A 14,996-nucleotide genomic window follows, 5' to 3' on the forward strand; every position below is an offset into this window, starting at 1 on the left:
CAGGCATAGCCTTCAGTAAGTCAGAACTATTGACAAGAAGAAGAGCAATCACCAATTTACCATCAAATGCCAGATATAAGTTTATTCTTACCTGAATTTGGGAGATTGACTATTATATCTGCAACTTATCCACAGCTAAAAGCGTGTTCATTAGCGTATTATGCACTTAAACTTTGAAAATTTCTATAGGAAGACATGAAGGTAGCTCAGAATATTAATTACTAGATCATGTCCAGCTGCTATGGCATTGGTCAAAACAGCTAAATTATATGATAGTAGTTTTGTAATCTTCAGTATACTTGCTGAATATACTAATACGCATTTCTTGAAAAATCAACATATTGATATAAAAATTTAACTTTTAACCTATCGCTGGTCGTTTATTGTTCTTATTTGCTTAAACGATTTTGCTTTGTCAAATTAGAAAGTTAGTATAATACATTTTAACGTTATTATTTTCAGAATAAAAAATCATCTATAAGTAGCCAGGGCAGCGCTGTTGTCGTTCTGCCACGATGGCGAGAGTTGGTAGAGGATATTTTTTTAGTGAAAATGTGGCTTTATTTATTATAATTTCTATATTTATTTTTATTTTAGAATGATCTAAAGAAAACTATAACATGTTTAGTTTTGACTTAAGCGGTAGTTTATAAAATTCCCTACCTGGTGTAATATTAGCAGGCTTCTTAGGTTTCTTTGCATAACTGTAATGTCTGACATTGGTCATTTTGATTCGATGATAAATTTATTGTAATAGGCGAGTAGATGCATTACTGCTGATCCGTTACAGGTTATCTGACGGTTTTGTATTTCATAACTTGTCTTTCCTGCTGTGGATGCCATAAGGTTTATTCACCGAAGAAGTCGACTGAATACAGAATAGTGTGATACTGAGTGATACAAGACTGGTTGAGTTGAACCATAAATAAGAGCAGAGACAGGGAGTTAGTCTTATTTATATTTTTAAAAATATTTGCGATTGTTTCTGTAGTAAATAAAAGTGGTATGTTCAAAGCATCTTTAATGCTTTATAAAATTCATTTTATATAAAGGATTTGCATATGCTTGATGTAATTAAACACAAGTGACATACCATGTAACAAAGAATGTGACCGACTTCGATTCAAAGTTTATGTTTTTATTGATAAAACCAAGGTTAATGAGCTTAAACTGAGTATTTGAAACAAAATGTATGTAAGTGGAACTTGAAAAATAATACTTTAAAAAGTTGATTTTATTTAGAATGGTGAAAGGTAATATGGTTATGTCCAAGAAATGAGACAAGGATTCACTCTACTTATAATAGCACATTAAATGAACCTTTATGTAAAAATAAATAAAAAATCTAAAGTATGGAGAAATATCAATTTCTATTTTTGCCTACAACTTATATTTTCTTTTTCAGTTCTTGATTTCTAGGTATATTTTGCATAAATATATAAAGTGCAAAATGACCTGTGTGTTATAACAAGTACTCGTAGATGGCCTCAAACAATCTTAGTAGGACATGAATTTATAAAAATGGTACATACTGCTGTTTTGGTTAATGTGTTGTTCAGTATTTTCCAAAAGTTAAAATTCCATAATATATTTTGATCAATTTATTTTAATTACAGAATTTTGAAAAATGGATTCATTGGAAGTAGCTGAATGCTTGGAAAAGGATAGTGTTGATTTAGTTGATTCAATTGAAAATGAATGTGAAATGGCATGGAAGGATAGTAAGGAAAATTATCTTTCTGAACTTTGTAAATTACAAACTCAGTTTACTCAAATCTGTGAATGGCAGCTTAAAGTACTAGAAGAAAAAGAATTGAGTCAAGAGGAAAAAGAACAGGTAACAGGAATATATTATTCATGCATTTAATTCTTAGAAATAAGCTTTTGTTTCTAATATATCCAGATTTTAATTTTTGAATTAGTTGACTTTAAACATGTAGGCAGTTTTTGTAATTTTTAAAAATATAGAAATGAAACTGACAGCTTTATGAGACATTCTGAAAGGACTATTTTCATAGAATATTTATAGTAACAAGAATAAGTGGGAAGTCCTACCTATTTATTACACTTGATTAAGGTATAATTTACATTGTAATGTGTGTTATTTGCTTGTATTTTTAAGATATTATACATATGCATTTCGTTAAATCAGTACAATATAAAGTATTATTTCCTGCTTTTAGCATATAGAGAACCAAAAACCATTTGGTTCTTCAGTCCAATCCTTTTATACCCACCCTTGATAAAAGTAAGAATTTACTGCAGTAGTAGATGCACAACACTCAGGAATGACTATGGATAAAACTTTTATACTGGAAAAATAAATATTCATAGCCATTCTTGTTGAATAAAGATTAGCATGTATGTTTGCTACAAGCTGGCAGGAACAGTCTTAAAAATAGTTGGCAGTACATAATTTAATGATTATTATAATTACTGATAGGCTTCCAACATGATAATTTATATATATATATATAAAATTTGTGACAGTTGTTTAAAAATTATAAGGCTCATCATTATTCACATTTTTTGACTACAAGGTATTTGGTCTTTGAAAGATTTTACCTGGCTGCTGACCATCTAACCGCTGCAAAAATTTAAACATAATCTTTATTATTTCAGGAAATCATTGTTTCCTTTTTAGGATCCTTTAATATTTTGGTTTCTGTTACCACTAATGGAAACTTATTTCATATATCTAACAACATTAGAAAAAATAAGTGACTTAACTGTTGCCCAGCCAAATCTTCATCTTGTGTCTTCTTATCTATTATCTTCTGAAAATAGCATAAAAAAGTTGGAGATCTTTATCTTGTCTATCCCTTGGATAATAAGTGAACTTTAGTGTGATCACTTTTTACACTCTTCTGAAGAAAGATAAGTACTGTAATAAAATTATTAGGACAAATAAAGAAAAACAAATTTTAGGCTATTTAAAATAACAATGGAAAGCAAATCAAAGGTTTAACATCCAAATGTTATTAATGTTCCTATTTAGTATAACATAAAGACAGTGGAAGTGCTTGAGTCCCCATTTTACTTTAATAATTGTAGGCAGTCTTTCAGGTGTTGTTGCAGCATATTTAATCAAAGAGTTCTTTGAGATTGTACTCTGGATTTTTTTAATATGCTCCCATAAAGTTGCTTTGGAAGTAACTTTTGATTTGTCAAGTTTTTGATGTATTAAATCCCAGATTTTCTCAAGTGGGTTGAGAACAGAGCTTTGTGTGAGCCATTGTATCACTCGAATTACTCCAGCAGCTTCTTTCTTAGCTAAGTAATTTCTGTATAGGTTTAATGAATGTCTGGGATCATTATCTTCTTAACAGTAGAATTCTTTACCAATAATATGCAAACCACTGGATATACCATAATGGATCAGTATGTGATGGTACTTGTGCTGGTCCATTATTTCTTGCAAATATCTTCTGTCACTTCATCAGGAAAAATGCCCTTACTTCACAGGATGTGCTATGCTTTGAGGTATCTTTCACCTTTCTTCTACTAGACATATAGCATATATACTCTTCGACCCATATATTTAAAACTTGGACTCATCTGTCCATGACCCTTTTCCAATAATCAGTAGACCAGTTTTTGTACTTATCAAATTTCAGTCTTTGACAATATTTGGAGATCAAAGTAAAGGTTTTTTAACTGCTGCAAGACCAAATATTCCATTATTGTTGAATCTTCCTGATACTGTTGATCTGGATACTTCTGTCATTTGGTACATGGTTGCTTATCTCATGCTTGAGATCAGTGAATGTCATTCTTCTATCCTGAAGGCTGCCTAAGTGAAGATACTTAACATCAGTATCATCAAATTCACTGGTTCTGTCTTTTCCTGTCCTATTTTCAAGTTTACCTGTCTCAGTCTCATGATATAGGATGCACTTCACTGTATTTGGAGAGCATTTCAAGGTTTCAGAAGTTTGTTAAAGAATCCATCTAGCATCATGTAAAGCTTTTATGTGAACTGAACTGTTGACTCTGACAAGTTTTTTTTGCTGTATGGGATGTAGCATGAGAAAAAACAATTTTATATATAGTGTTAAACTGTTTTCTTATCAAGGTTTATTCAAAGAATTCTATGAAATTGATTTCTTGTCACATATACCAGTTCCATGTGCTAGCTCCTTTCTATATAGGTAAGACTGCAACTGTATCATGACACTTATTTTAGACCCTAAATTTAATCAGTATGTAATTCAAGCAGAAATCTCATGATATGTCTTTGGTAAAAGTATACGAGAGTTCTCATTGTGGGTCATTCAGTTGTTAACAGTGATCAGTGAAACATTACCATGGTGTTTAAATTTACATTATGTAATGGCTTGGTAGAATTAGCCTCATAAAATGGAAAGAATGACAAAATATAAATATTCTTTTGTCCTAACACTTTTGCACAGTACTATAAGTTAGAATATCTTAATAAATAGTTATAAAATAACCCTTTTATTTCTGGAACCTCTCATATAGACCCTTTCCAATTACTTAGTATCATTTTTAGATAAAGAAACCATTATTATACACAGCATTCTGACTGAGGGCTAACTAATAATTTGTGCAGAGATAATTCTTTTTGTCTTGTAATAAGTATATCTTTAAATACATCTTAAAATCATGTTACCTTTACTACTACCAACAGAGCACTGCTTCAGTGACTTATCCACCACTATGCTATGATTCATTACTTTTGTCCAGCTGTTGCAAAAGTTCTCATCTATAATAAATGTATAATCCAAATTATGATAACCCAGATGTATTACCTTATAATTATAAGTTATTTGTCAAATATTTCTGACATTGCTAATTAATCAAAGTCTCTGTGGAGTCTCATTATATTCAGTACAGTTAGAAATACCTCATACTTTAATGTTATTGTCACACTTAACCATGTTAATATGAAAAATAAAAGGTCCCAAGTCTGAAGCACTCCATTACTGCCAAGCATCAAACTTGACTGGACTCCACTACTCAACTTTTGCTGTCTTTCATCCAAGTTACTTGTCTTTTATCAATTATTCTTGGTATGATTTTTCTGGTTGAACATTTTTTATGACACCTTATTAAAAGCTTTTTTTTTTCCAAAACTTAAGTGGATCAAGTCCACACCCTATCTATCATTCAGGGCAACTTTTATTACCCCCCTTAAAAATAGAACTAGCATAAACAATATGAGATGCCTTTAGACACTTGTCTGTTATCTACCAACTTATCATAACTGAAAGAACGAAGTTTGTGTATCTGATCTATGACGTCCTTTAAATCTAGAGAAAACCTCACCTATCTCTGGTGCCTTACTAGTTTTTAATCTCTTATTCTTTCCATTTACCACCAAGTCAATTTCAACATTTTTTATAGAAAGTTCAAAATCTTTTAAAACCATGTACATTAGCAAATATAGTTAATTGATCATCTCAACATCAAATGAAACATTCAATGTGATATAAAATCCATAAAGTAAATAAGAATTGATGAAAAATTATATATTTCTAAGATAGCATTTAATTTGAATATTGTTTAATTTACCCTTTTACTAATTGTGTGTTTTCAGTCTTGGGAAATGGATAAAGACAATGGAAATTATGATCTTGGAGATTATATAACAAACTATTATTAGTTGAAATGTGATGTTATTAAAATAGATATTTGTACTTTTCAGCTTGTTTTTTGTAATACATGTACAATAATGTCAAAACTCTCTGACATTCATGTATATTTTTCAGATAACATATATTTTCTGCAACTTAGGCTATGTGGAAATGGAAATGTGATGAATATGACATAATTGTGCCAGAACTGAGGCCTCATTAATCTGGACATACTTGTAAAGGATTCTGCAACTTAGGCTATGTGGAAATGGAAATGTGATGAATATGACATAATTGTGCAAGAACTGAGACATTAATCTGAACATACTTGTAAAGGAGTAGTTATTCTGTATTATTGAGACAATATAAATTGTTGAATCATTTACTGAATACAGTGGATAATTTGTTACTAGTATTCATTATCAATCAGTAAATGTAAGTGTTAAACTAGTAATGTTGAACAAAGAAAACAACTGTATGTATGACAAGCTTAACAGTTCATTATTTCATATGATTTTGTAATAATTCATAATAGGGATTTCAAAGAATTGCACAAAACCCTAATAGAATGTTCAGGCAAAAAAGTAAAGATTCAGTTCAAACAATACTTTAAAACTTAATTTTGACTGCTAAGGCTATACACATATAAAAAACACAAAAAAGCATGGATGTTAGACTTGCAAGGAAAAATAAAAATCCACTCAAAACAGTACATTTATAATTCTTATGTTCTTGCCAGCCTAAAACAAAAGCAGCTTAGTCTATTGCACTGAAACCTTTTGTAGACTACTAAATAAAGTGCTTTGGAGGTCATAGGGTTGTTAAAGTCGATTTGTTTTTTACATAAGTAAAAAAACATAAATTGTAGTGTGTGTAAATAATGTTATCCTTACCTCTTGAAGTTAACTTTCTAGGAAATATCTGGTATTTTGTTAAAAAACTTAAATATAGGGTGAAACAGGAGTCACTAGCCAATAATATATTAGATGACTGTAACATGTAGATACTCAATGCTCTGTATAGTCAGTGTCTTTAGAGAGCTAACCCCTATATATGAAGCAAAAGAGTAAAATATATATATATAATATTAAACCTTATTACACACCTTTGTAGAATAATTACTTTAAGATACATGAAGGTTTATTTAAAACAACGTTTTAGACGTATTTGTTTTATTTCAAAAGTCTTTTTTACTCAAAATTTTATGCGTACTTAGTGGGGACTGTCTTAGTGTAGGCATATATTTGCCAATTATTATGCATTATATAGAGAGAAAATTTAATAACACAGAAACTACAAATGCTCACTACATTCTAAAACAAATATCTACAATCTTCAACTGTAGCTTAACATTTTATATTTTGAACTAATGTAGTGAAATAGTCAATAACTACAGTTAATCATCATGAACCATATAAATTAGCAACTAGCTATGTTTATTGTAATTACAATGTATAATGTTAGCTGTCGTATCAAACAATCCTATGCTCATAGGTAAACATAAAAAATTTAGCAAACAAGATAAATAAATGAAAATTTAAAAACCTCCATATAGAGATTACTAAAAAGTAAAGAAACAAGGCTGGCAGTACTGTAGACATTACTGATTCAAACTAGAAATTTTATTTTTACTCCATTAAATGTAATTCTGAGTAACAGCATGGAGTCAAAATAGGGATTTGTAGTTTGAATAAATAATGACTATAGTGTATTTCTAGCCTAGTTTTTTTACTTTTTTGTGTTTCCTCTTTACAGGTTTTTTAATTCTCACTTTATTTATTTTATATGGATTCAGTAGTCAAAGTGGCATATTATATAATTATATTCATAGAAATCATCCATTTGTTAAAACCAGTGACTTGGAGAACACATAATGCATATAATACTTTCTTGTATACACAAGTACCATGTTTTAATTATGCTGATATATTTACATGCTTTTCTTTCAGAACACTATGTAGTAAAAATCACTTTTATGACCTCTATTAACTATAACTTGTATGTATTTATTTTCCAGGTTATTCTGTGAGCTTGTGTTTTATGGTTCAATAATTACTATCTTCTTTCCTGTCTTGTTTGACTACTATTAGATCCATTGAGTTATGTATGGATTACTGATTCAAGTGTCCATAGGAAATAGACATTTGTCTTAAGAAGAAATAGTTTCTATGAGTCAGAACTCAAATATTTAGATTGTTGATTAAATTTCCTGTTATGAAGATCTTTCTCCATGCAAAAAACTCATCTGGATTGTGAACAATCTGAGTTGTTAATGTTTGTATCAACAAAAGTTCACTGCACATAAATACTACTGGATAGGAAAAAACAACAAAATCTACAGGTTTTGAAAATGTGAAGCTAAAATATTTTGGTCCTCTGACTGCTTATAGTAAATACTTGTGTTTTCTGAAAATAAGTTATTGTATTGAATTTATTTTGATATTGTAGGAAAAGGGAAAAGTGCTCATGTCCTATGTCAGTATGTTGTCAGAACAAAATGAAGTCTTAATTCAGGCGCTGACTCATCTAGAGAAAGAAGCTAAGCAACGAGTTTCCCAAATGGATGGAAGACTAAAGATTAGTGCTAGGACGACTAAGGTAAGGGTTACATTGTTTTGATTAACATGAGTTATAGAAGTGCATCAAATGAAATGCTGTTATTTCAGTATATTTGTATTTTCAGTTTCATCAAATGGAGATATTCACAATGTATGCCTAAATACTTTTTAGTTTTAAAAGTTTTAATTTATAAATATAAACCCTATTGAAAAATCATCAAATACAGAAAAATAGTATGGTAGCCCATTCAGTCAGGTGATATTACATTGTGATGGCAATCGCACTATTTATTAATAAAGAGTAGTTCAAGAGTTGGCAGTAGGTTGTGCTTACGAGTTGTCTTCCTTCTGGTTCATCACTTTAACACTGAGATAACACACCCATTCTTTCCCTCTTGAGAGTTTCTTTAAATAATACTTCAAAATCAAAGATTGTTTAGTTGTGCTTTCTTCTTCAAAAGCGTATTTCGAGTGTTTTATATAGCCAGAATATTGTGACTGATTGTTGGAATGGTTTCAATTGATTAGCCTCAAAAGTTTTACATATGGTAGTCAAAATATCTGATTGATGATAAAAAACTGATGCTCTCTCTTTGTGAACTAAAATAAGTTGATCATATTAACTTATGCATTCCTAGTATTTATGTTATTCTTTATGTATTAATTAGTAGATAAGTTGTGAGTGGAGATTTATTTATTTCTAGCCAAACTTCAACTCCATTCTCATAAACAAAACAAAAATTCATCTCTGTACAATAATATTACCAAGTTATTGTAGTTTATTTGGGTTTTCAGTGTTTTTCATTATTTCAATGTAAGGTCAAAAGATGAAATAAATTTTTAAGTCACTACCATATATTAATGTGACACCACTTAGAAAAAAAAGTTAGATGAGTAATTGAAATATCTCATGACTTTCACATAAACTTATTTGCCCATTTATATTTATATAACTTACAAACAGATAAATCTAAAGTATATACAGTTGTGATATTCACCAACAAAGTGCAATATAGTAATATATGTACAGACTTGTTGAAAATAATGTATATGTGTGCTCTTACTTAAAGTAACATAACTGCTGACATGTATATATTTATAGGTAGAATTGCAGTTTGCATATTTTCTAATATTTTTAGTTGAAGTTTATGAAGTTTGTTGGAATTAGTATTGTTACTTAAACAGAATTTAATGAGTCAGGTGAACGGTTATGATAGATAACAGGTGATTGGTAAAAGTTAATTTGACTGATTGCCATAATTAAAATATATATGTTTCAACTGCTTTACATTGTTCTTTTTATTGTATAATTTTTTTGCACAAGTTGTTTTGACTGAATTTTTATTAGATAGTCAAGTAATTTTTGTTTTACTTAGTCCATTTCTTTTCAAACAGAAAATTGTATATATTTTATAGGAAGCTGTTCTACAGCTCAGTGAATGGGAACAGGAGATGAAGAAACTAGTTAGTCAAAAGCATGAAATGGAAGTATACTTAGAGGTAAGAGTATGGTTGATGTTAGGTTGAATTTTTTTTTTTTTTAATAATTGATATCATACTGTTAGTTAACTTTGTTTACAAAAAATGACTAATCACACCAGGAAAAACAATCTTATTCATACCTGACATTTCACTTTATGTGTTTCTCATGGGTTACAGTATCATTTACAAATACAAACTGATAACCAAAAATAAAACATAACAATTAAAAAGTGTCTTAACAATGGTAATGTCGCATGCACATTAAAAGGAATTAAAATGACTAAACAACATAAAATTGCAAGTTATTGAACAACAAAAACTTAACTACAAAGGACAAGAATTACTTCTGCTTATTTTGAATTTATAAGATTGAATGACAAAAAACTTTGAATTTATAATTCAACATAAAATTGCAAGTTATTGAACAACAAAAACTTAACTACAAAGGACAAGAATTACTTCTGCTTATTTTGAATTTATAAGATTGAATGACAAAAAACTTTGAATTTATAATTTAGGCAATTAATACATATTGCTAAGAGCTTAATGTTAAATAGTGTTTTATTTACTGAAATATGTTTCATTAAGTGTTCAACAGTGGCTTCTTTAGAATTGACTCATTTGTGATGGTACAGATGTATTTCTTAAAATATTTATGTACTGGAGGAGTGTTTCACCAATGTATTTGTCATTACACACTGGGCACATGCCATTTCATTTATTCCACTTTTAACAGATAATGTATTGATTTACAATCATTTTTTGATAGTTTTGTGTAGCTGTTGACTGATGGGCTCATCAACAAGGGGTAGAGTCCAGATAACATTTTCGTCCTTTGAAGGCTTATTGAACTGGTTTTGTCTAATTCTAAAAGAACTTTTTAAAACAAATCTTGAAAAAAATTATATAGTTATAAAGGTAGTCATTACAACAACATTTTTTTTTTTAAGTCTGAGCTGTCATTTGTGTAGTAGATTCTTTGAATTTTTTATATTATCCTATAATTATACTGCATTTAAGATTTGGTGGATGGTGTGTAAAATTAATAGTTTAGCAAAAGATTTTTAGTACATTTTAGTAATAAGTCTTTTATTTTCAACAGAGGCCATGATAGCATGGAATGTCAAGGTTCTGAACAATTACCGTTAAGTGAAACAATAAATTTTATAGTAGGATGTAAGTTGTAAAGGGTATGAACAAATTCTCATAGAGATTTAATATCATTATTCAAAATATTGAAAGTGTCATAAGTTTAATATTGTCTATCATGTTTTGACCCATCTGATTTGAATAACATTTTTTTGAGCATGACTTTTCTTTTTGTAAATATTGATTCAGTTCTCCAGACTGCTCTGATAAGTTTGAAAACTATCAACTTTACATTATAGAAACTCTTGATATCCTTTCCAAACCATAGGATGTTGCTGCTTGTATTAATAGTAAATAAATGCAAGTGTGATAAAAGCTGAGAGACAAACAAATGATTAAAAATATTGCAAGAGAAAAATGTGGTAAAATGTTTAAGCCAAAATTTAATTACACTTTTGTGTCTCATTTACAGATGTTCCTCCAGTGGGATAGCAGTAAGTTTATGGATTTATGAAGTTAAAACCCTGGGTTTGATTCCCTGCAGTAGACACAACAAATAGCTCATTATAGCTTTGCTCTAAAACAGGCAGACAACATTTACTTATAAAATTATGAAAGAATCAACAGATACTGGGACATGGTATAATATAGAGGTTGAATATACTTTATTAATATGGTTTTGGAGCTTTTCCATCCCATTACAATCCATGTTACCACATCCATTCATGCTTTATCTAGTAGTTGTGCATTCTGACAATAGTATTACAGTGTAGTTTCAAAATACTTCATCATAAACCATTTAATGTGTGAGTGTGATGGTATCCTAGCATTTGCTTCAGTAGTTCAGTTGCACAGAAATTCATAGTCATTGCATATGTCAGCTTGACATCCTGGATGCCTATTTCACTCTCCAGCTACAGAGTTGTTTCTTGATTACATTTTCTACTGTTACCTAAGTTAATGGCTTTTGCATTTGGTCTTTGTGTTCTTAGATTCTCACTTACTTCCAGGCTCTGCATCTGCTTACCACTGCCTGAGTATGATTTGTTGCATTCCTCTCTCCAATTTGATCTCTCCAATTTGTTGTCATTGTCAACAAATATTTATGATCTGAGTGTGTGAATATTTTGGTGCCATCACACCACTTATGTGTAACACCAAACAATATAAAAATGTAATTCTAATACTTCCCCTCTAACATGACTTTATATCAGCTGTAATCATCATGACTTCTTTATTTACATATTCAAAATTGTTTTTAAATAACTTACACAACCTTCTGCAGCAATACCAGATACAATATCATAAACAATTGTCTTATAATCACATTCTGATTGACTCAAGTTCATTGTTCAAATTAATATAATTACAATATAATTTTCAAACACCTAGTAGTCATGTTTACTATTTTAAAAGCAAGACAAAAATGTATTAGGTTGAGGAATAATTTGTGAGCGTTTTTAAATAATTTCATTCAAGCATTACATGCAAGACTATACAATACTTCAATGCATGAACACATTACACCCAAAACATTTATTATGATACTTTATTTCATGTAATACCTAGGTATATAGTATGCATTGTTTTAAACGAAATTGCAAGAAATTAAATGCGAAAAGCAGATGGTGTCGAAAATGCTCGATTTTGTTCACTTGACATTCCATTTAATGAGCTGAAAATGAAAGCAAAAATTAAAGACATATGAAAATCAAACACACCATCTATTAGAGCAAAAAATTATCTACCAAATGACATGAAATAATTTGCGAAAGCGTTTCATTTATGAATATATTTTTTTAACTTGAAAAACCGCTCACGAATTATTTCTCAACCCAATACATTGATTATTGTTGTCAATTTCTAAGGACAGTACGTTTCCTTGACAATTTAATATATGTTTAAATGTAATTACTTGTAGAATTTTATAAAATAAAGTGGCTTTTCAGTTGTTCTGAAAAAGCTCTGATCTTACTTCATTTATATCTGTTTGTTGTTACCAGGAAACTCAACAATTACTGTCAGCTGTAAAAGTTGAAAACAGTTTTTTACGAGACCAAAATGCTAACTACCAGCATGATCTGCAGTCACTACTTCGTGTTATACAAAATGCTCGTTCTACAGGCAACTGGGAGGTAAAGAGCTACTATGCCTTTTTTCTTTTCAAATAAAATTTTCATCTGTTATATTTTTATACTTTCTATGTCTTTTTTTTTTATTTTTCTTTCCTGACCTAAAAAGTGAGTTTTGATATTTGCCATGAAATGAAAAATTTTTGCAATTTAATTAATTTAATAGCGGATTATCTCATTCTTGGCTTGTGGTCACCTTTCATGTGTGGAATGCCTATCTGCATATGAAATTTAATTTAAAATAGTAGTTCAGAACTCTATTTCAAAACTTAGTTGAAGTGTTTCAAGGTCTATATTTTGTCATTTTGCAGTATTAAGGTCCAAAAAAAAAGGAATCAAAGTTGCATTTCTGTGCAATTTTAAGAAGTCTTGCATATAAACAAAGCATTTAACTTTTTTAGACTATTTCTGCCCATCCTAAATCATTTGCTTATATTTGGTAAGAACTGTCTTTCTGTCATAATATAATCACCAATTTCTTGTTTTTGACATGACTTTCTTTTTATTTCTTTGAATTTTATCAATGTGGTTTCATGGTTTTCATCCTTTTATAATTTCACAGCATGTGGTTGAACAATTGATAAAATTCAGCTCATAAAATTTACAGGTGGAGTTTAACCTTATCACTATGGGTATTCTTTACTACTCATGACACAAAAATTTAGTGTCTTACATTTAAAATTTTATTGAACTGCTTTATGTTATATCAATAAGTTTAGCATAAAATTGTAGCTGATAATTCATATTTTAATATTATACAAGTTTTAAGTTGTTAATTCTAAAAGGCAATATTTAAAAAAATCCTGAATTTCTCCCAGTGTGACACGTGGTAAATTTTCTTCCAGTATGTCATCATCCCTATTTTATCCACCACTCCTCAAAAGGTACAAAATTAAACATAAGTTACTCTGTATAAAAATTGTAATTGCTCAGATAAATCACACTTATTACTGTCTTTAACTTTTTTTGGTTACAGAGCTATTGAATAGAAAATCAGGCCCCTCCTGCCACACCCATCTGTCACATTCTTCCTTTTCTAATTTTTAATAGTTCTCTCTTATATTTAATTATATATTACCTATAACAAATAGGAACTTCAGGTTTTCATCTATCAAATGATATGGTATAATGTTATGGTTAAGTGTCAGTTTCACTCAGATTACCAACATCATTCCCATAAGAAAGCTAACAACTAGCTTGGGTGAATTTGTAATGATTCTTGTCATAGAGTAAGATAAGATTAGGTAAGTATTTTATTTCTTGTTTTTCATGATTATTCTATATGTATAATTATAAAAATAACTAAAATGTAAACATAAGGATATTTTCAGGTGAGTTAAGATTACATTAAGTAAAGTAAATAATAATAAAAATGTTTCACGAGACATGCACACAAGCTGCTTGTACTGGCTGTAGTGGCTTGTGGGTAATGTTATTCAGTAGCGCAACATGAGCTGTATGTTCTCCAAGTGAGTTACAACTTTTAAGTGTGCAGACAGTAGTTAGTAACTGTTCAAAAGGCAATAAACTAATAAAATTTGATTATAAATAGATGTATACTGTTATGAACTTAGAGATATTTAGGATAAACAAATGTGGTTTTATATAATAATATGAAGTCATTATAAAAAGACAAAAAGGTAGTTTAGATTTATTTTTTTCTGGTGGTCATGGGTATCCTTTGGGTACTTTTGTCATTCTCTCACAACAAAACAGTCCCTTCTTCCCAGTGTGATATTCCAATTTATGTTGTGAGAGGAGGTAAGTACCATATCAGAAGCTATTATTTTCCTATACTGAAAATGTATTTCCAGTAGGTACTTGTCTTCTCTCACACTTCCCACCCTTTCTTCTCACATCTTCTGCCAAGCTTTGAAGTGAAGGTTTGGTAGAGAAGTGTAGAGAGAACCACGTGTCATATTAGCACATTTGGGTGAGAGATGATGCATGATGAAGTACATAAGAGACATTTTGGAATATACTAATTTGAACAAGAAGGATACACAAGGCTTGTGATGTGTGAAGGAAACGTTTGTATGTGGAGAGCAGCATGAATGAGAAAAACTAATCATAGGTGACTTTACTGTAGTTTCTCATATTGTAAGTTTGAAAGAATTTAAAACTGTTATTTTAATATG

General features: G+C 29.7%; 1 protein-coding gene across 3 annotated transcripts in view; it reads left to right on the forward strand.

Moving 5' to 3' along the window:
* The first annotated feature begins 500 nt into the window (after nt 1-500).
* Nucleotides 501-14,996, forward strand: part of LOC143239422 (uncharacterized) — a 91,128-nt gene continuing 76,632 nt past the window's right edge. For all 3 annotated transcript variants that reach the window (XR_013021174.1, XR_013021175.1, XM_076480452.1), the window contains exons 1-5: nt 501-944; nt 1,617-1,837; nt 8,046-8,195; nt 9,572-9,655; nt 12,730-12,861. Coding sequence is in view for 1 of the 3 variants with exons in the window: in XM_076480452.1 (XP_076336567.1) it covers nt 1,628-1,837; nt 8,046-8,195; nt 9,572-9,655; nt 12,730-12,861 (576 nt within the window). In the remaining 2 variants the exon portion in view is untranslated. The remainder of the gene's footprint in view (nt 945-1,616; nt 1,838-8,045; nt 8,196-9,571; nt 9,656-12,729; nt 12,862-14,996) is intronic.

Source organism: Tachypleus tridentatus, chromosome 13 (genome assembly GCF_004210375.1).
Source record: "Tachypleus tridentatus isolate NWPU-2018 chromosome 13, ASM421037v1, whole genome shotgun sequence".
Lineage (NCBI taxonomy): Eukaryota > Metazoa > Arthropoda > Merostomata > Xiphosura > Limulidae > Tachypleus > Tachypleus tridentatus.